General features: G+C 33.9%; 1 protein-coding gene across 8 annotated transcripts in view; it reads left to right on the top strand.

Moving 5' to 3' along the window:
• The window catches only part of Dmd (dystrophin), a 2,062,171-nt gene that overhangs the window by 1,685,489 nt on the left and 353,535 nt on the right, over nt 1-23,147 (top strand). For 7 of the 8 annotated variants that reach the window (XM_071606751.1, XM_071606753.1, XM_071606749.1 and 4 more), the window contains 2 exons: nt 11,800-11,920; nt 12,543-12,811. In XM_071606751.1, the coding sequence (XP_071462852.1) occupies nt 11,800-11,920; nt 12,543-12,811 (390 nt within the window). The remainder of the gene's footprint in view (nt 1-11,799; nt 11,921-12,542; nt 12,812-23,147) is intronic. The other variant, XM_071606750.1, reaches the window with a different exon arrangement.

Here is a 23,147-nt window from a genome sequence, read left to right as displayed (position 1 = left end):
TTCTGGTCCAGATATATTTTTAAAACTGACTTCCTTTGTTTTACTTGAGCAGTCACTAAAGTGATATTTATTACTCGTCTTCTTCTGTGATTAACCTAGAGACAGGCTTAAAGGAGCAAATCATAGTAGGGAATTTCTAAGGAAAACTGTAATAAACCATGAGCTTATTTCATTCCTTTCTTCTTATCCCAAATCCAAAAGGGGATTAGGTCTTGATTATAAGAACGCTGTAGGTAATGACTTTTTGTTTACATTTTTACTAGTGAAATTGTTTGTCATTAGGTTTTTATCTTTCAATTTAAAAATCTCTATAATCCCTTCCCTAGAGACCATTAAGGACACCTTCAAAGCTTCCCAATATTTTCTGGTTAAGATTTAGATGGAAGTAATCAATACATACATTATTAAAACAGTGGACAGAAAGCCATTATTACTTGGATGCTGTTGACAAATGAAAAGGCTTGAATAAAGTAGTTTACTTGTTCATTTGTCAGGTCATATATTATGCATGTTCGATTTCTTCGGAAGTCACCATGAAGTGAGGCAGAGGTTCAGAAATTCAATAAAATTATCCTGAAATCATGTTGTAGATTATACATTTATTTAAGCTAATTCTATTATCAATGCTGGCCTGCTTGCTTTGGGTACATTTTAGTACATATGGTAACTAGATGAGTTCTCTGTCTTTTCTTTACACAGAAATAGAAAATGTCTGTGGGTGCCATTTGTGAATGTTAAGATTTAAGTCAGCTCTGTGTTAAGAAAAATGCAGTCTCCCCTATCACCTCTGAAAAACAACAAAAGGTTGTGATAGAGTAATTCATTCCAACATTCAATGACCTGGCCTCTTGGAGTTTCTAAACTCCAAAACAAGCTTGGCTCCCCTGTAAATCTAATTTTTAGTTATGACTCTTTTAAGATATCTTTTTAGCTATGTTGGAGGAAATAGACATCTTTTTGATCTATTCTTCATCACTAATAGCGGAAATTATACTTGCATAAGTGTGATATCCTATGCAGTCATATTTAGGGATGCTGAATAGAAGAGACTTAAGACTTATTTTTAGACCTGCATTTCTAGGCATTTGAGGAAAACTTCTAAAAAGTAGCTGTATCATCAAAAATGTAAGAATGGAGTCATCTAGGAATTGCTGCTATTCTTTAATGACTATAACAAGATGAAAAGTGAACAATTTACAAATTGATTTCTCTACCAAAGTTTTCTTTTTACTTTGTCAAAATATTTTGATATCTTGACAAATACTTTGAAAATAATATTTGTATAGTGTTTTGCCTTCACAAAGCACTTTATTCCTTTAATTACAAATGAACCCCTGATCTGTTTTTCTTCCTTTGCCCAGAAAATTTGTATAACTAAGATTCTGAAGACTTATTGATCCTTTCAGGAACTATTTATTGAGTGTCTATAGCAGGGGTTGAGGATATAGTAGTAAACAAAACAAGTCCTTGCACCCATAGTTGTTCAATTTTAATATGGGATATACATTGTAAAACCAATACATTAATATGTAAAATAATGCCAGATAGTAGTAAGTGCTATGAAGAAAAAAAATAAATGAAGCCGGGACAGAGAAATACTGGGGGAATATTGACCTATCTGAGAAGGTCACATTTGGGCAGAGATCTATGTGAGTGAATGAGCCAAGCAAAGACCTTTGGTGAAGAGCATTCAAGGCAGAATGTGCAGCAAATTCAAAACCCCGAGTATAAGAACAGATTGGGAGTATTCAAGGAAAAGTGAGATGGGCAGTGTTCCTCAAGGAAAATAAGAGCAGGCTACTACATAGAGACAGAGAGACAAACAAGCCAGATAGTTAATGGTCTTGTAGGCCTTAGTTTGGAGGTGGATTTTAATCTGTGTGTGGTGAGACATAACTGGAGGGCTCTCGGCAGGGATGATGTGACATGATTTATTGTGTTTAGGAGTTGACTCTGCCTACTGTACACAGAATTGACCAGAAGGGGCAAAACTGAAAGCACAGAGAAAGTTGGGAGGGTGGCAAAGTCATCTAGGAAGGAAATGACAATGACTTGGACCAGAGTGGAAACGATGGATATGGTAAAATATTATTTGAATCAAGAAATATTTTGAAGGTTAAGGAGATAATTCTTAAGATAGATGGGATGTGGGTACAAGAGAAAAAGAAAAGTCAAAGATAACTCTGAGGTCTATAGTTTGCATAAATAGGTAACTGTTAGTGCCATTTATGGTTATGAGAAAGACTTGAAGAAGATCATGTTTGAAGATATGTGCTTAGAGCAAATCAAGGGTTCTGCTTTTGGATTATTTTGATAGACAACACAAATGGTACAGTATTTACACTTGACATTCTCATATTTTGGCTGAGCCTCTCAAGAACAGATATAAATTAATTTGTCCCTGGATTTTCTATTAATCCATTCATTTGTGCTATCACTTCAGAAGGAATTTCCAGATTTTAGGGTTTAGGCTAAATGATCTAAGACCTAATTCTCTAAATGGTCATGGGAACAGATAAAGATGTTTTTAGTGATTCTTCAAGGTCAGTTCAGAGCTTAACAACTTTATTGTCAGTAGGAAGTGACTTCCCCAGCGGTTGTTGGAAACAGCCCAGTCCTAGGACTGAGAGTCAAACAGCTGTTCAAGATGCTGTGTGGGCACTAAATTATTCTTCCAAAATATCACAGACTTGCAAGCATCCTGGGCTCTATTCTAGCCCATGTCCTTTGTCTCAGAGAATAAAACTTTTATCTTAAAAGACTCCCAGAAAACTAAATCTTAACAAGGAGTTTGTTAAACAAATTCTTCCAAAAAAAACACATAAAAATGTTTTCTCACTGAGTGTAATTAGATTTTTAAAAAATTAATTTCAGCCTTAGAATACAACCATTCTTCAGCTTTGCTTCAAATTGATTAACCCCATTTAAAAATTAATTCTTTGGTTCATGTGGTTGACCATCTGAAACAATGGCTACATGTTTCTGATATTACATTCCCTTATCTTCACTTTTACTAAATAGTGGAGTAAAAAAATAAGATGGAAACTTTGTATCACCTTATTTAAAGATGACTATGTAATCAAACTCATAAAAGTGGAAAATAGAAAGATGGATGCTAGAAGTTGGGGAAAATTGTTACTAAGTGGATATAATGTTTCAGTCATGGAAGAAGAATAAGTTCTAGAGATCTGCTATACAGCATAGAGTATAGTTAGCAATACTGATGTTGGCACTTAAAATTTTATAAGAGGATAGATCTCATGTTAAGCATTATTACAATTATTTGTGTGTGGTGCTGGGGATTGAACCCCCGGGCTTATACACGTGAGGCAAGCACTCTACCAACTGAGCTATATCCCCAGCCCCTATTACATTTTTTTAAAAGATGATTTTGACCTCTACTTTTCAGCCTACATGCCCATTTTCACAACTTCTCTAATGGTAGCTATCCCAGATGAATGTGGTCTTTTGGATTTTGTTCTGTTGCCTCTTTCTTCACATTTCTTTATTTCATGAACCCTTATAAATTTATTTAGATTCTTTGAAGCAATATTCCTGTCACCATGTCACATACCACACTTCTAAATCCTTGTCCTTTTTCAAAAAGTGGTTTTGAATTAATTGATCATTGACTGTCCCCCCAAGTTAGCATTTGGTAAAATATTTTTATGTGTTTGAGTCTCCATAAATAGGATGGCTCTTTAAAATGAGGAGGATCATTATGGTGACAGAATTGTGTTCAACAACCCTCTTACTAGACATAGACACAAAATAGGATGCATATAGATGAGGTAGAAATAATATGGGAACCAGAATGATACTATAGGATGACAACACTATTAAATACTGATCAAATTACAGATATGACTATGTTAATGCCCTTGCCTATGTCTGCTCAGTGACCATTTTTTGAATGAATGGAACAATTGTATCACTCTAAATTTTAGGGTCCATCTAGTGTTCTTTCATCTAGAAAATGTTGCAGAGCAAAGAAAAAGCCCCAACCAGTAGTTCAAATCATGAAACTTGTGAGTATTTGGACATAAATATCTCCTTTAAGAAACTACTGGGTTAAAAAAGGCAGAGCTAATAGAACCACCTCTTAAGGAAATTGCAGGAAATAACTCAAAGGTTACACTCAGCTTTGTATATAGAACTTAAGAGTAAGCCCAGAATAAGAACTCTCTATTTTTCCCAATGGGCAAACTTTTTTTCCCTCTAATGATTCACAAAATAAGACTTTTAGATGAAATAACAAAAAAAGAAGATATGCATACACATAAACCTAAGACTTTCAGATGGAAACCTTATTTTGCTTCTAAGTAAAACTGGCCTATCTATATAACACATCCTGGTTTTCTAACTGGATATTCTGATTTTTTTATTCAAGAATATTTATTAAGAATCTACCATGTGCCAAGCTATGGCTATGATTTTTATCATTAGTAATGATGTGCAGCAGAGACCATTTTAAGCTGCCACCTTATTAACAGGTCTCTGGCCAATTAATGATCTAAATATGTTGATGGTAGAGTTTTAGAACTGAATATTCAAACTTGAATAAGGTGGTTAAAAAGCTTGACATTTTACAAAGAAAAGTGCAAAGGCTCAAAGAGATTTGGTGACCTTTTCAAGATCACTGTGGCCAGGTTCTGGCCCAGACCAGACTTAGACCTCAGGGCTCCTGCCACTCAGGACTGTATTTTTTTCATCACTCCAACCAGGCTTGCAAGATGGTTCTGTCAAGTTCTGTTTCTGAATATGGGAATCATATACAATCATTCCATCAGATTTCAGTTTGATTAACACAAATAGAAGTTTGCCACTTCAATGGGATTATAGGTAAAATTTAGCTCCAGGGAAAGTACATGATTGAAATACATCTGTGATTTATTCTCATCCATCGTAAAAGGATCCTGTATCCCCTGTCCCTAGAGGAAAGAAAATAGTTTTTCTACCTCTAATGTCAGTACCTGGGCCCACAGTGCTCGTCTTGTCCCTGTCTAATTGAGGTACCTTAAATAAGTCAATATCTCACCCTTCATCCCTTCCACATGTGGTTCTGAGCTATTTCTATTTATGTTATTATTAGTTTTTGGTGATATATATATATATATATATATATATATATATATATATATATATCTTTTTATTTTCTGGAAGCAGGTGGGGTAGAAAATAAAAACATCAATTCCTCGATTCTTCTCCATTACTTTCAGGTATTTTTAAAGTTTCTGATTTGCTTCATATCCATGAGATATTTCTACTTGCATAGTTTCGAAATTACTATGATTCAAAGAGTCTTTGTTTTGTTTTGCTATCAGACTGGCTTAGGAATTTCAACATTTGGATTGAAAGTATCCAATCAATCAATGGCCTTAAGTACACCCTAATTTATCTATACCTCAATTTTCTTTGGAGTAACTTTCACAATATTAAAAAATACACCAAAAATGTATGTACTTAACCAAATGATTGACTCTTTAAAGATAGAGATCAAGTCCTTAAATTTTCCCTACCTTATAAATAATAGGTTTAAAATGAATAATTTTGAATGGATTAATTAATAAGGAATCAGTCACCCATTTGGCCAGTATTTATAATCTGTGAGCAATATCCATCAAATAATTTAACATTCAAAATAAATTGATTTACTTTGGAATTTACCATTACCATAACATCATAAGGGCTTCATGTAATTTTTTTAAACCTTAGGAAGCTGAAGAATACCAGGTATTGTGGCCCACACCTGTAATCCCAGAAACTCAGGAGGCCAAGAAAGGAGGATCATAAGTTCAAGGCCAGCCTCAGCAACATAGCAAGACCTCCCTCAAAATAAATACTAAAAAGAGCTAGGGATATATTTGAGTGGTAAAAATAGTAGGCTCAATCCCCAGTATAAAAAAAAATCTAAAGAAAAAACATCAATTCAGTAAGCCTATTTTTTCTCATTTATACAATAAAATATTATTTTATTTACACAGAGGTGCTCTAAATCTTTACTAATTGCTTCTAATTCCTCCACATACCTATTGTGAACCCTTGGGTCTATCTTGGAAAACTGAAGAGAAAGGTATGGAGACAATGATATTTAAAAAAAATAATTGTATCTATTTAAGGAAGTAATTACCTTAACATTTGAATATTGATATCTAAATATTGTAAAACTATGTTCTGTTATGTGTATGGGGGAAGTTATCCTTATCCAATAACTTTTTATATCATAATATGAACAAAATGAGTTGCTGATAAAATATTAACCATAACCTAAAAGAGAAAATCAATGTTGTATATAAACATGTATTTTCCCAAACCTCATTCAACATAGTCTTTCTTTGAGAAACAAGGTGCTTATTATCAAAAAATCAAGGTTTTTTGCATTGAATGTTCATATTTTTGTTTAAAAGTGTCTCCATCTTCCATCCTCTTAAAATGCAATATATTAGAGCATGAAGTTCATGGTAAGTTATTAGATGCTGAAATTTTGATCTTCCATTATTTTAATACAGAATCTTTTCCTTAACTATATTTATTTATCTCTCATGAAACTCCATGCTGCAAGGACCACTGCTAGCCATTGCCTAAAATAGTGTTTGTACATAATAGGTGCTCAAAATTTGCTAACTAAATAAATGGAGAATCTTTCATATAACCATGTTTAATATGATACATTATTGCTTGTTTTTCACATAATCACAAACATTATAATATTCTTTATCCTCTCAGTTTCATGAAGCATTTCTTCCCTTTTGTCTGTGTTTTTACCCTTTTACAAAATTTAGTCTAAATTGTACTAAATTCTGAAGATATAATCATGTAACCTTCTCTTCTATCTACTTTCTTTTCTTAATTTCAAGCAATGATGTGAAAATAATGGTGCTTATGTCTTTGTAATGACAGAAATTCCTTTGTCTTTTTGTTAAACTCAATTTTAATACTCAATGAGTCATATTTAAGAAATGAACTGTGCAGCTGTGGTGGAACTAAGTCCTTGGCAATAACTCGAGGGGCAAACAAGTGGTCTCTTACAATGGATGGCCCTTCGCCTCAAATTGTTTAATTTTTAGTTTCAACAATGGAATTGTATCAAATATTATTTTGGGCATTTTAAGTTTGATGAGACCTTTAAGATGCATTTCCTTATTTTACAGACCTTCCCCCCCCCCAATTACCTCCACTTTCTCCTGTCCAGTTTTTCAATATATCTTTTTCTACTTGCATGACCAACTATCTTGGTTTTCTGAGGACTGCTCAATTTTCCTGGAACTGTTCTGGTTTTAACGTTGGAGGTTCACATCCTGAAAACTTCAGTGCTAGGAAAACCAAGACTATTGGTTACCCTATTGCTAGCTTCTGTCATTCATTCTAAATTCACATTATTCTTATCCTAAAAAGAGCATTCTTCCTTTTCTTATCCTCTGTCTTCTTGTCCTATTGTCCTCTGTTTCTTATCAGAAAAAAATAAGGTAGTTTTCACTGGAAATACCTATTTCTTCTTCCTCTTCTTCCTTGGCTAATTCTATTTCTTAGACTATTGCCCTCCACTAAACCGCTCTTACCAAGTCCAATGAACATTTTCAGTGCAGATCTGGCTTGACCTTTGTGTGTCATGATTGCTCACTCTTGGTTTCCTTCTTACTATTCCAAACTGTCACTCTCTTCAATAATTCTGTATTCCTCATTTACCCCACACTCTCCACCTTTCCATTATTTTTTGTTCTCTTGAGATTCTATTTTTATCTCTACTCATTAAATGTTGATATATAGGCACTCAGTATATATTATCTGAATGAGAGAATGACTCCTGAATTTCCTTTTCTTCTCTCCAGTGACTTTATTATTTCCTTATGGAAGGAATCTTACCTCTCCAAGTTGAACATATCATGTCCTCTTACTCCGTTTCCTATACAGGATTCTCCCTTGGGGTCAAGCTTTTATATTAGTATTTATTAATTTTATCCTGAATACACATGAGATATTTGTATCAGAGCCAAATTTCTTTTAAATACTTTATAGTAAATATTGTTTTCCCCCTCTGCCTAAAGAAACTTGACCCTGTGGTGACATGATGAATGTTGATAAAATATTTCCTGTTTGAGTGGCTGAAGAGACCACAAACAAGAGCCTAGGAAATTTCTACTTGCATGAAAATTTTATTTTTCTCTGTTTATAAAGGAGAAGGATGCAGGTGTCCTTCTCTCCCTGAAAGATTCTCATTGGAAGCATATGGGGCCTGAGTCTACTTCCAGCTTCTCAAGGAACCAGCTAGCTGCCCCATGTGTCTCACATTTCTCAGTCTAAAAATGTCTCAAAGGTCTAGGCTTCATATTTTTTGAAATGTGATTACCAAGAGAGATAGCCACTCCAGTCTTTCAGACAACTTGGAGTTTAGCCAGGGAATCTGCTCTGGGGTATATTCACTTGGCCCTCTTGGATCATAGAAATTAACTAGACAAATGGTTACAGATCTAATTCACATTGTATGGGAAAGTTCTCAGGAGGCTAGAGCCTTTTGTAGGAAAGTTTATTTTCTCATACTTTGTCTAACTGTACCCACTGTTTACACATCTGCTCAGAATAAAAACTAGGAGTCCTTCTTGTTTCTTCTTCTCACTTCTCTAAAGCATCTATCTGCTCACCAGATCCCCATATCTCTATTTTCTAAACATTTCCCCATTCTCTCCCTGTTTTCTTTTTCCCTTGGCACCCCTGCCCTTGGTCACATTTTCATATTCTATCACTGAATTCTTGCAGTTGCCTCTAATTGTTTCTCTGAATCCATTTCTGCCCTTCTCAAATATACAATCTGTGTAGTAGTACTCCATTATCTTGGGGAAATATTATGTTCCAAGACCCCCAATGAATACATGAAAGATAACTCTATATACACTGTGTACATTCCTATATATACATACCTATGATAAAGTTTAACTTATGAATTAGGCACAGTAAGAAATTAACAACATAACTGACATTAGAACTTAACTACTTCAGCCTGATTTTTAAAAAAACTTTCCTTAAGTTGAAATTTTTCCCCTTTTCACTTAAAGGAAGCACTTTACAACTTCCTTTTGTCTTATCCAAATTGCTAATTTCATTGTTATTGCTCTTTGAGGCCATTACTAAGTAAAATAAAGGCTATTTGAACTCAAGTGCTATGGAAATCATGTCTGTCATTGTGAAAACTGAGACAACTAAGTGACTAACAGGCAAGTAATGTATACAACAACATGGATACATTGGACAAAAGGATGATTCACATCCCAGGGAGGATTAAACAGGACTGTACAATATTTCATCATGCTACTGAGAAGAGTGCACATTTACAACTTATGAATTATTTATTTCTGTAATTTTTCATTTACCCTTTCAGACTGTGGTCGACCATGGGTAACTGAAACTGTGAGAAGTGAAACCATGGGTAAGGGGGGAGTACTGTATTTATTTTAGGAAGATCTATTTGAAACATTCATATGCCTGTTCCATGCAGCTCTTAAATTCTTTCAAGGGATGCTAATTACCTACACCATAACACCTAGGCTTTTAGCAAACTATATATGGGCTATATTTCATAGAGAGGCTGAGCTTCAAATTCTACCTAAAAGATCTTATATACTTCCCAATAATGAGAGTGACTTGCTTCATCTCAGGACATGTTCTCTCCTTGTTCTATATGTTCTAGAAACATGAGAATGCTTAAAGATCTTGGTACATGCTATAAAGATATTATGTCTATTATCTCTCTGTACTAGCACTTTCCTCTTCTTGGAATGTCCTATAACCCATTCTTCCCTGACTAACTCATGGCCATATTTTTTTCATTCTGAATGATTATTATCTTCTCTGGGATGCTTTTCTGAGGTTGTACACACCAGTAGCACTTTCCACATTATATTGAAGTGATTCATATGTTTGACTCTTCCATTATATATTTTAAGTTCTTAAATAAGAAGAACTGTTTTGCATTCAGCTTTGGATTTCCAGTCTCTAATACAATCACTGATATACAATAGTTCAACAAAGGTAACCATTATTTTATAATTAGCAGTATCAGTTGCCTCCTGTCAAGACCAAATGAAGAAACCAGGCAAAATGATAATTTTCTTGAATTTAGGAAAATTAAATGTGGGAAAAAATACAGGATTACAAGAAGTGCATACACATACAGAAGCATAAACACACACATGCAGATTGCAATTGAAATATTAGAGATAGAATCAACCTTCTATGCAAGCAGAGTAAATAATCCACCTACCCAGTAGGATTTCAAGGACACAAGAATATCCTACAATACAGAAATTACTTCCCTATACACAGGCTGGATCCTAATATTCCATTTTGTGCAACTCCATTATTTTAGTTCAAATACCTTGCCTCTCTCAATTGAATTGTAAATAACTATGAAAGACGAATCATTTTGCAAAGTATAAGATTCAGGATTCTATTGAATGATGAGTAACATGAAGATTGTATTGATAAACATTTCATACAATCCAGTCTGGAGCACTTCTGTATCATAATAGTATGTCTGAAGTTTAAAGGGGGATAGTAGTGAGTTTTTTTTCCCTATTTGAACAGGCTCAAATTCAGTAGTAAACATTGCTAAAAATAAAGCAGATTTGAAAAAAAAAGATATGCATATTGAAGCCCTAAGTCAGGGCAATTATTATTGCTGTTTTTGTTATATAAATATGTTACCATTTATGCAATATTAATATTTTATTAGCACCTTCACTTCTGAGATCACAGAACCTGGTCAATAACTTTCTTTAATGGTTTCATAGTATTTGTTAATTTAGTCTAGTCTCACAGTATGCCCCACCATCCTCTTAGTACTAGATTATATATGAACTTATACTTTTTCACTGTACTTCTAGTGTGTTAGGTTTCTGTGTTTTGTTGTTGTTGCTGTTTGGGGTTTGCTTGTTTGTTTTGGGGAGGTCAATGCTGGGCATGAAATGTAGGGCCTTATGCATACTAGGTAAGCTCTCCACCACTGAGCTACACCTTCAGCCATATAGTTTTCTTTTTTGTTTTAGTAATTACCTGAAGGCAGAAACTATGGGTTTAGGTTTTTCTCTTAATCCCCTGTATCAAGGGAAATTATAGATTTGATATTAAAATTGATAGCTAGATTACATGGCCTAAAGACACCTAAGTCTATTGACTTATAGAAACTTCTTCCCACAATTACTACATCAGCTCAGAACACTTCTGCTTTTCAGAGAGGTCACAATGAATAATGTAATGGGTATTTTTTGAAAGTACTGACAGTTTTACTTAGCTTACTTTCAATATACAGTTTTAGTCACTGTCAGACATTTTGAGAGAATTAACTGGTGATTATCAATTTGGATTCACTGTATACTTCAGTAAAGCCTTGGTACCTCCAAATGGTAGTTCCAGCTTCCTGTTATACTTTGAATGTCCATTATTTTGGGTGTATTTAAATCCTCATTAGCCATGTTTGGGTTTTTGCAATAAATACCTTGCAACTTTAGCTCTAAATTTTAAGTTTGACAGTCAGGTTATGTAAACAAAGTGTTCTCATCATAATGAGAGGGCATCAAGTATCTTGAAAGCTCCTCCTTCTCCCTCGAATAGTTTTACAAACACATTGGTTTCCTCATTAACAGAAAGACCCAATAACCTTCTTTGTTGATTTATGACTATCAGTTTACAAACAAAGAAGATAGAAATTGACCTGGGAGTTTCATAAACAAGTTCTGAGCACCCAGGATTAATTTTGAGAAGAATGCCACAAGCCAAATAAACATTTCTTTTCATCTCATTTCACAGGCCTTCAAGAGGGAATTGAAAACTAAAGAACCTGTAATCATGAGCACTCTTGAGACTGTACGAATATTTCTGACAGAGCAGCCTTTGGAAGGACTAGAGAAACTCTACCAGGAGCCCAGAGGTAATTGAATGTGGAACTGTAATAACATATTGATAGAAGGATCAGTGGTGACAGAGCGGCCCATCCATTCTTGCTGCCAGTGTCTGGATAGCTTTCATATTTTCCAGGTTAAACAGAATCAATTCAAATTAAACATAGATGTTGAAAAAGAACAAGGAATCATAAACCACCATGCATAAATCTGTTTGCACATCCATAAATAAACATTAAAAGAGATTAGTGATCCATTATTGGAACATTTAGAAAATAATAAACAAAAGAGTTTATCTGTGAGAATGAATTCTATTGTTTCAAAAACTACAAGCTAATTTTCAATTTAAGAGCCTGACTGAAGAAAATTAGAGCTTGTGGTGTGCATCCTAACATTTTTTTTCCTCAATAGCTTAAATGAATCTGGATTATCTGATTAATATAAGATAGAACAGATTCACTGAGGAAGACAGACTTCAGATGTTTCTGAACTATATCAAAACCTATGCCAAAGTGTAAAATAGTCATTAATCAGTAGGTTGGCCTCTTGTTAAACTGTACTCTTTTTTCCTTCTAGTCTGACCTTTTCAACAATGTTTTGTTTAAAAAAAAAATGAATGTGATCTAAAGCCTTGTTGCATTGCCAATTTAGAGCTGCCTCCTGAAGAGAGAGCCCAGAATGTCACTCGGCTACTACGAAAGCAGGCTGAGGAGGTCAACACTGAGTGGGAAAAATTGAACCTTCACTCTGCTGACTGGCAGAGGAAAATAGATGAGGCCCTTGAAAGACTGCAGGAACTTCAGGAAGCTACAGATGAGTTGGATCTCAAGCTGCGCCAGACCGAGGTGATCAAGGGATCCTGGCAGCCAGTGGGCGATCTCCTCATTGACTCTCTCCAAGATCAGCTCGAAAAAGTCAAGGTACCAGTTCCTACTTTGCTCCAGAGCCCTTTGAGAGATCCAGAAAAGGTTCTAATCTAACTTGAGTGCAGTGTTTTCATCCCACAAAGTTAAAAATAGGGCCCCTAAGCAATAGAAATGAGTCCCTCTTTTACCAATTCAGAGTCTTCTTTCACATGGTGTTTTCTCTAAGAAAAGATGGCAATGTAATCATCTCTCTTCAGTGATATAAAAGGAAATATTAAAAAGTTATAGGGCCAAACAGTAATTTTGATTTTTCCATTAGGAAGTTAATGTAACTGTACTAAAGTACTGTGATGTATGTGGGTGTGTGGGGGTAGGGGTGGGGGGGCGGGTGTGTATGGGGGTGTGGGGGTGTGTTCTTTGTGTTACTTAGTATCAGAATAGAGAAAATTGAACACCTGTCAAGATCCAGGAGTCTAGATTTTGGCCTTTTTTGCTAACCAAGTTATACGAAGTGGGTACTTTATGATACTATGAAATTAAACCATCAATACTACCCTGCCCTTAGAAGGCAGTGTATATAATTCAATTTCTAGTTGCCTCAGCCCACTGTGGATATGAGAAAAAAAATTATATATTTGGAATAGTATTGTCCAAAGGTAAATTACCCCTGGCAAAAAGATGGTCAATGTATTTCTAAAGAAATAACATATATTTACAAGAATCATTTTGAAATCAGGAGCATGAAGCACATTTTGTTTACTAATCTAATGTCAAACCGCCAAAGTCCTTCTAGAATCAAATTCAAAAGAAGACAAATTTCCAAAATTTCTCATGTATTTGGCATATTTGTCAGCAGGCTCTGCATGGAAGTTTTTTTTTTTTTTTTTTTTTTTTTTTTTTTTTTGTACCAGGGATTGAACCTAGGGGGTGCTTAAACACTGAGCCATATCTCCTGCCTTTATATATTTCATTTAGAGATAGAGTTTCACTAAGTTGCTTTACTTTAGGGCCTCACTAAATTGCTGAGGCTGGCTTTGACCTTGCAATCCTCCTGTCTCAGCCTCCCAAACTGCTGGGAATATAGGAGTGTGCCACCATGCCCTCCATGGAAATTCTTTTCTTTCTTGGCTTTCATGGCACTATTCAGTCCACAATCCTCTCCTTCCTTTATTTTCCTAGATTTGTAACTTCCACCCACCTTTAATTATTGATGTGCCCAAGTTTCTAACTTTAGACCAATGGGTTTTTGGGTTTTGTGGGTAAAGTTTTTGTTTGTTTATTTAAATGTCTGCAATTTGAATGGAATGGATGGTGACAAATCTATCAATCTAGTCAGGATCTTTCTTCTGATCTCCTAACCCATATTACATTAGCATCACAAATTTACCTATTCTAAAACCAAATTCATTTGTTCTCCTGTTTTTCCACTCCCCAATTGCTATTCCCTTTTACCTGCTCTTTTTTCTGTGTTTTCTATTTTAGCTAATGAATCATAATCCAGCAAATTTCCCAGTGTAAAATCTCTAGGTTCATCCTTAAACTTTTCTACATTTTCATTGCCTGCATGTGATTTCTTGTTGTACCTCAAAGTATCTCTTATACTTCCTCTTTTTTCATCAAATGTCCTGCTCTAATCCTCAGTATCTTTTTACTTACATGATAGTAGAATGCATATTTAAATCTCATTTCCCTGTGCAACTGTCATATCAGAAACATTGCATTTTTAATAACTGGCAAGTACGTGAACAGTTTCTTTACTGGCATTTCTAAATTATCCAGTCTTTTTTAACTTCAATCCAAACTCCTTTTCGTGAGAAAGCCTGCCTAGAGAATGAAGTCCGTGAAGAGCATAGGTGTCCCTTTTCTTCCTGGCTTTGGTTTCACTTCCCAATTGTACCTCCTGTCCTCCAAGCCATTCAATATACTCTGACCACACCACCATCACATGTTGTCTTTTTTCATAACTGCTCCTTTGCAAATGTTTTTGCTCTGTCTGGGCGACTCTACCTCATCTGCCTAGTGAACTCTTACTCAGACCTCAGGGCACATTATAGATGTCACCTGTATTTCTAGTCTTTTCTAGATGTCTACCCCCACCAACTTCCACCAACCAGAAGAAACTGCTCTTAATTTGGTGCTTTTGTAGATCACAAAACATGCTTAAATTGTCATACTTACATTTCACATATATCATAGCATCTTTATATATTTTCTCCCAAAGAAAGTAAGATTTCTAGGGCTAGGGTTATAGCTCAGTGGTGGAGTACTTGCCTCACACATGTGAAGGTCTGGGTTCAATCCTCAGCACTACATAAAAATAAATAAATTAAATAAAGGCATTGTGTCCAACTATAACTAAAAATATTTTTTTAAACAAAAGAAAGTAAGAATCCTAAAAGTAAGGATCATAGTGTGCATCTTTTAATTTCCCAGTGCCAGAAACATATAAGGAATCTCATTTAATATCTTTATTCACTCATTTAAGAACAGTTTTCATGTCACTATGCAGTGTTCTTGACATGTGGTTGTAAATGAAACAGTCTTGGTCTTTGCCTTTATGAAGCCTATAGTTTAATGTTGAATTGATAGCTCTTCACTAAAATATTAGGTGAAGATTTGAAAAGAAAAGCTTAAAATTTTGATTACTTCTAACATCCCTGTACCCCAATATTCTATAACACCATATCTAACATTTAAAGCAATAGTTAACCTAGCTATCTGCATGAAAATTAAAATAATGTTTTAAGATGTATTACTTTGTATTTGTTCAGCAGTAAATATAGTACTTTTATCCAAAAATATAGGAGCCAATTTTTAAAGTCTTCCCAAAATGGGAAATAAGATTAGGAAAATGTTCTAAAGAAACTAAATTAGTTAATGTATCAATCCAGGTGTTGAGTATATAGGCTGTATAGCAGGCATAGGGGATTCTTTTTTAGCCATTTCTATTACACCAGGAACATGTGTAAGATAGTGAGTATAAATGGACAATATAGACAGCATGATTAAAAATCAAATAACTAAAAGTGCAAAAGTTCAAATATCAATTGACCTTCACCCAATCCGTTTTGTAGTATTTCTTTATTTTGCTATCTTATGTGTTCTTGATCTTAAGACAAGCTTCATTTCACATATCCTAATTGGTAAGATTCTCATTCTAGTCCTAATAATGGAGATACATTTAAAATATTTACTATATCTTTTAAAAAGAGCCAAATATACCAACACATCTATCTTTCTCAGACATAGATGTTAAATCATAGTACTTATGTAAATATTTATGTACTGGTGATAATAAATGTGACTGTTTCCATTTCTAAACAAGTATCATATAAACATTTTATGCATGTTTAAGTATATGGATTACATGAATTCATATGTATTTATTTCCCTTTAGTAGCTCTTTGATTTTGCAATGGAAACAAATTATTTTTTTCTATTGCATCTTATTGATACCAGGAGTTAAACTCTAAAGTTTTGTAGGTGGTAGTTTACACCACTAACTTAAACTTATTAACTAAAATTTATTTCAATAAAAAAGTAGAAACATGCTTAAGACCACTAGTCCATTTTATTTTTATTTAGCAATTTAAGCCCTTGGAGATCCCTTGCTATAGGGAATTCCCAACGGATAGCTAGGCAGCAAGCCAGAAGAAAATATCAGTTCATTGTCCCAAGTGACTCTGTCATAATACCTCTCTCCATTCTGAATGTCTGTGTTTAAAAAATTGTTATTCAAGAATACAGAATATACGTTTCTGTGGGATTTAGCATTATATCATTTCATTAGCAAATGTGCCTTTTGGATTTGGAGAATGTATAAAACAACAACAAAGTCCCTGGACTCTATGGAAATGCATTATTGGTGGCTGATCATCTTCAGAGTGGTAAATATGATAAATCAAGAGAAAGAAACATAATATTATTATTGACTATTTAGCTCACTAGGAGAATCTTAGCCTTCCAAATATAGTTTCCATAGGAATAACCACTAGAATAAAATTTAAAATTTAAATGTCTCTTTTAAAATTCATAATTTATATTGCTTATCAAACACTTTAAGGACAGAATTATGATTCCTCACTTTACTGGAAATAACATCAATGCTTATTTGACTACAGAAATATTCTACTTTCCTTGTAATAAGAATTAACTCTGGGGGCTAGGGCTGTTGCTCAGCGGTAGTGCACTTACCTGGTATGTGTGAGGCACTGGGTTCGATTCTCAGCACCGCATATAAATAAATAAATAAATAAATAAATAAATAAATAAATAAAGATCTATCAACAATTAAAAAAAGAATTAACTCTGAACCACTAGGTGCTCTGCATAAATATATAAGTGCAGTATATAAAGACCTTAAAATAAAATAAAATAACTTTTTCTTTCTTTTGTTTTTGTTTTTTGTGGTTTGTTTTGGTACAGGGAATTGAATGCAGGGCCTTGGGCATGCTAATCACAATGTGCTCTACCACTAAGCTACACCCTCAGCCTTTATTTTATTTCATTTGATTTTTTAGAAACAGAGCCTTGTTATGTTGCCCAGGCTGGCCTTAAAATCCTGGGTTAAGTGATTCTCCTGCCTCAAACTCCCAAGTAGCTGACACTAACAAAGTAGAATAACTTTTGCAACCAATATTTTTGTCCTCATGAAAATCCCAATGTGAAAATGTTTATAGGTTATTGTTATTTTTTGTGAAATTGTCCATTGTTTTTCCACACAGAAAGTGATATATCATTCTTGAGCCAGGAATGTTTCACTGCCCTTGTTTTACTTGTTTATTAATTAATTCATTCACTTACCCACAGCTTCAAGCATGTTAAACATATGCTCTATAACACTAAGCCAAACCCCCAGCTGTGACATTAAACACAGTTTTTCACACACCATAGTTAAACTCTACTAGGTTTTCATATTGGAATATGCAAATTTGTCACTCACATCTTTTTAGTTAGGCATTTTGCATTTTTTATCACTTTTAACTTACATTTCTTACTGCAAAAAGTCAAGGGGAGAAATTCTGTGAGTTTCCCTCTGAAGTTCTTTTAGTGAAATATTTTGATTAGACCTTTTTGGCATTCTAATTAAGTTGAATTTTATAATGTGTGCAGTCAACCAAGGACTATGATGAAGCCACCATGCTATTGTTATTTATGGTCAGCATTCGCATCAAAAATTTTAAGAAGGAAATTAGCAAATGCATCTTTTTCCGCCTACCATACTGAGTCCCTGTGGCTTGGTTTATTTGAGAAATTTGTCAAAGAAATGCTATCTCAGAATTTAACATTGAGAAAACCAAATCTGTTTCCTCTGGACAGATAATGTGAATTATGATGTAATATATTAGAATGTCATCTTCATTTTGGCAACCATGTTGATTGCAACTCTATCTTCCCTTACTGATTTTTTCCTCTTAACCCCATTTCTAAATTTTTATTTTCTTATTTTATTAATGCTATTACATTTGCCATTCATATGAGTCTACCTGACATCCTTTCTTACATATGAATGTTATAAAGAAAATTTATCTTTCATTTTCACAGTTAGAGGATACATGGGTAAGCAAAACCATCACAAACAGGGCAATCCTATGAAGATTCAAAATATATAAACTCTCTTGACTCTAAATAAAGGAATAGTATCTTTATGATGAAGTGTACTGCCTATAGTAGGAATAGGAAAAAATATTACTGTTATGCTCATTGTTATAAACTGCAGATGTATTGCTGAATGGAGGCTTTTGTTGTTGTTCTTGTTCTAGTAGAAATGTTATGTGAATTAGGCCTTTGATAGGAAAAAAACAAACAAATCAAAAAGATGTAATCTCTCATAAATTCGAGTTATATGTCATTACTGCCTACCATACAAAGTACCCAAGGTTTTATCTAGTTTTCAAAGTATGTAGTTGTGTTGTTCAAAAGCATTTGGTTGGGCCTTTATTATCTGGGAATACATCTGTAAAAAGGCGTATTCTAGTAAAGTCTCACTATATATTTTAAAAGCATAGTATTTGTTTGTTAATAGAATGGTCCTTGTTGGCTTTAATAGAGCTTAAAAAACTAAAGTAGGAATTACTCATCTTTAAAATTCTAACAAATTATTTGTTCAATATGAAATTAATTGTAAGTTAGTGTTGCTAGGAGAGCTTATTAGTTAGTTTCCATTTATTTCCTCTCATTTCCTGCTTTGTTTATAAAGCTAAAAGCAAATTACTTAGGACAGCAATGTCAAACCACTTTCTTTACCCAAAGCATCTGATTTTAGATAGCTGTGTGTGTTTTAAAAGTCCCTACCTCGACTTAGGCAAATAGAACCTTCTATGCTATTCCCATCCTGCCTTTGAAACTTCTGAAAAGGCAGAGTGGAGTAATTGTTTCAGACATCTGCTTAGCATACTTTGAAGTGCATATAAGTTCTTTTTCAGTTTCATTTGAACCCCAGCTGTCTTCACCAAAGTCTATAATCAATCTGAATTAAGTTGTCCTACTTCTTCTAATAAGTCTCTTATTAAGTTCTGCATCAGCCTCTTAGGGAGACTTAAAAGCTAATTCATGTAGAATTGCCATTTTCTACTAATTCATTTGTCAGCTCTCCAAATTCCAATGAAAACAATCGCAAAGACTATTAATTTGGTTCTTCATAAACAACTTATGTAAGTGTAGTATACATTGGAACCAAGCAAACAATTTAAAACAGTGGGTGGGAGAAAATGAGTTGATGACATTCAACACGTTTTCTTTCTTGTTTTGTGATGCCTTCCACATCCAAAGCATAAAGCCATTTATTTAATAAGAGAAACATCCTTCTGCTTTTACTTTCATAAATAAGATAATTACTGAGTGAACTTTGCTTAAAGATAGGAAAAGGCTTCAGAACAGTTGGAAAAGAGCATGTTCTTTCTTATTGTGCTTATTTTAATTTGGACTTCTTTGTGTTTCTTTGATGCACTGTGATTTTTTTTTTTTTTAAAGGAGCTAGAACTGCTTACTATTGTTTTTGCATTAAATCAGAGTTGCACAGTTCCTCTTCTGGTCATGGGACATTTAGAAGAACATGGTTTATCAAAATGTTCAGCTAATGAGTTCATCTGACATTATTCTACTCAGGAAGTGTTTAATTAGATAATAAAAATTTCTCCAAAGAATACCATACTTTCTACTATTTGAAAACAACCATATCAAAAACTGATCCTTTAATATGCCAATCCTGTTTACTGAGGACTTATTCTAGAAGCTTTGTTTGTGTCTGGTAATAATTACAAATACTATTCCTCATGAGTCTTAGATAATAAAAAAAAAACTATTCAAAAAACTTAACTAATATACTCTCAGTATTAAGGGATATAAAAACTCATTCATTCATCCACTTATGCTGTGGTTAAAACGTATACCCAGAGAAATCTGATCTCATTAAAGAGTGTGAATATTGAATTCATTTCATATATGAAATTATATTAGGAGTTGTATTAATGGTAGCTTAGTTTTCCTGAGAATATTATTATTTAGCACCAAGCTGAGGGAATAAGAATTTTTATTAGCTTGTATGTGTGTGTGCATGTACCACATTGACTGCAAACTTCTAAAATATGAGTCATTTATTTAACTGAAATTTCTTATTTCTATGGAAAATGGAATCACACAACCAATATATATTTTTAATTCTCCTTTGACATCTACCAAAGTTGTGACAAATTGAAAGTGTACAATTATGTTACTCTCCTACCAGAAACAAAATAAGAAATGATTTAAAAACAAATAATCCAAGGAGTGGGCTCCTGTTGTCTTTCTGTCATGGTTGACAACTATGATTTTCAAAATTTCACAGTTAACACTGTCACCAATATTAGGCATTTCACAACCTTACATTACCTAAGTTAAACAATGACATTAAATAATTATTCTTGGTGAAACAGTTTTCTGGGTATTATTTGAAAAATTGTATCCACAATACTAATATAACCTTCTCATTTTAATGGAGCCCAAGGGAAGAAAACATTTTTATAATATTTTTCATACTAGCATAATATTTTAGTTGTAATTTACATTTATTATAGTAAATAGCACCTTTATTTCTAGTAAAAGCACCTTCCAAAAGCACTGCTTCTCAAACTTTTCTACTTCCATTCTTTTGACTTCCAAGACAAAGTCTGATTATCTCCTGTTTCCCGCCTACTTACCTTCTTTTCCCTTGACCATGACATTTCTTTTATGGTTCTTATTTTATTTTTAAAAATTTATGTCAATTCTGTCATGTTCTCCATAAAGTATTCATTTTTTTTAAATATAAAGTTGCATTATTTTTCTCCCAAAATCTTAAGTACATTTACCTATGGATATGAAAGTATAGTTTGAGAAGCATGATATGTTGGATTAGCCAGTTTATTGAGGCTTCATATTTTTCCATCAATTTCTTTCTCTTATATACACATACACAAAGAGTAGATCATTGCCATTTCAAATGTGTCCTTGCAGTTTCATCTCATCGTCAGGACCCAAAATTCCCATGACATGTAGTCATTTGTAATTTTGAACATGTATTTGAGGCTTATGTTCACAGTCACTTACTTACCTAATGACTAATAGATATCTTAAATCAAGTTCCCTGGAAGAATACCCTGAGAACAGGTGTCTCCATGCACAGAATTTGTAGAAGATCTGCTCCCAGGAGAAGCCTATGTGGGAGTTAGGGAAGCAAAAGAGAATGAAGAGTCATACAAGTATTCCATCTTAGATACTAGCTTTGTGTCCTGAGCCATAGGAGAGAACCCTGGAGCAGAGTTGGTTTCTCATTCCCCATCTAGCCACTGGCTATGCCAGTGATGTGCTAGTAAATATGTATCAACTAGCTCCAAGATGAAGCTAATTCTGGTTTGTAGCATTTTCCAGCTTTTATGTCACAGATTCTCCAACCATTGGTGATTTCCAGCTACCAACACGATGTCATTGAATATGGATTGGGGGGCAAAGCACAATTGGTTCTTGGGTTCTACTCCAGTGCACCACTGACTTTACCCCACCTCTGAGGTTTTGGAATATATCTTAAGCCAGGAGAATAGGGTTACCTCCTGGGCTAAGGAGGTCCCATCTGTAGCAGTCACCTCTCTACAGAAGGTAAGAAGCCATGAGACATTAGTAGTCAATTATCAAAGCAGTTGGGAGATGGATGCTCAGGCCAGGTAAAGTATCACCTACAACTAGTAAGTGAGCCTAGTAATCCACTCAGCTTCCATATCTCAACATGACTTTTTCAATGCTGTTTTGCTCTTAAACATGCAAAAATTATTTAGAATGGATGAGAATTTTGTCCTTTTATTGAAAATCTACCTTCCCCCTACCCCAACCTTTAGCTACCAATTGGAATTGATGATAGGAAAGAAGAGTTAATGCAAAGATCATTTTTAAAAATTGTTTTTTATATCTTTATTTTATTTATTTTTTTATGTGGTGCTGAGGATCAAATCCAGGGTCTCACACATGCTTGGTGAGTTCTCTACCTCTGAGTCACAGCCCCAGCCCAATGAAAAGAATCTTCTTAAAAAATATTTTTACTTGTAGATGGACACAATACCTTTATTTATTTGTTTATATATCTATTTATTTATTTATCACTGAGAGTCAAACCAGTGCCTCACATGGGCAAGGCAAGTTCTCCACCACTGTCCTGCAACCCCAGCCCTAATGAGAAGTACTTAAGAAAATGATATTTATTAGTAAAAAATGGCTTCAGAAGCAAATTTGTTTTTTTAGTTATAATATGGATAAGTATCTGGGGTTTCAGGTTACAAAGACAAAGTAATTGAGAATGTTGAGAATTTTTACAGTAGTGTTTCTCACTTTAGTGTGCATGAGAATAACCTGGAGGGATTGTAGAAACCTAGACTGGTGAAGTCTGTCCCCTCAATTTCTAATTCAAGAGGTCTAAATGTCTGAAGCAGGCCTACAACCAGTTCCCAGATGATGGTGATACTGCTGACCCAGAAAAGCTCTTGGAGAACTACCATTTAATAGAAAAACTGTTATGTATATACAAAAATCTATTTTGTGTATTATTATTAGTTCTTCCATTAGAAATAATGTTATTTATTTTCTTCTATTATAATAGAAATGATCCAAATAGAAAATTTCTTATTCTGCTATTTGGAAATATTGTTATTTCGGGGCTGGGCATATGGCTCAGTGGTAGAGTGCTTGCTAGCACTCATCAGGACCTGAGTTTGATCCACAGCACCACAAAAAAAAGGAACATATTTCTATTGAAAGAACTACTAAAATACTATTTATAATAACATTTATTTATATTTATCAATATCTAGAACTAATTTAATTTAAAATTTTATTTTAAAAATTAATTCAGGCATGCTATAGTGATACATGGATACTATTGTTTATA

The sequence above is a fragment of the Marmota flaviventris genome, chromosome X (genome assembly GCF_047511675.1).
Source record: "Marmota flaviventris isolate mMarFla1 chromosome X, mMarFla1.hap1, whole genome shotgun sequence".
NCBI lineage: Eukaryota > Metazoa > Chordata > Mammalia > Rodentia > Sciuridae > Marmota > Marmota flaviventris.
Note: the sequence above shows the minus strand (reverse complement) of the source record. Positions and strands in the feature narration are given on the sequence as shown.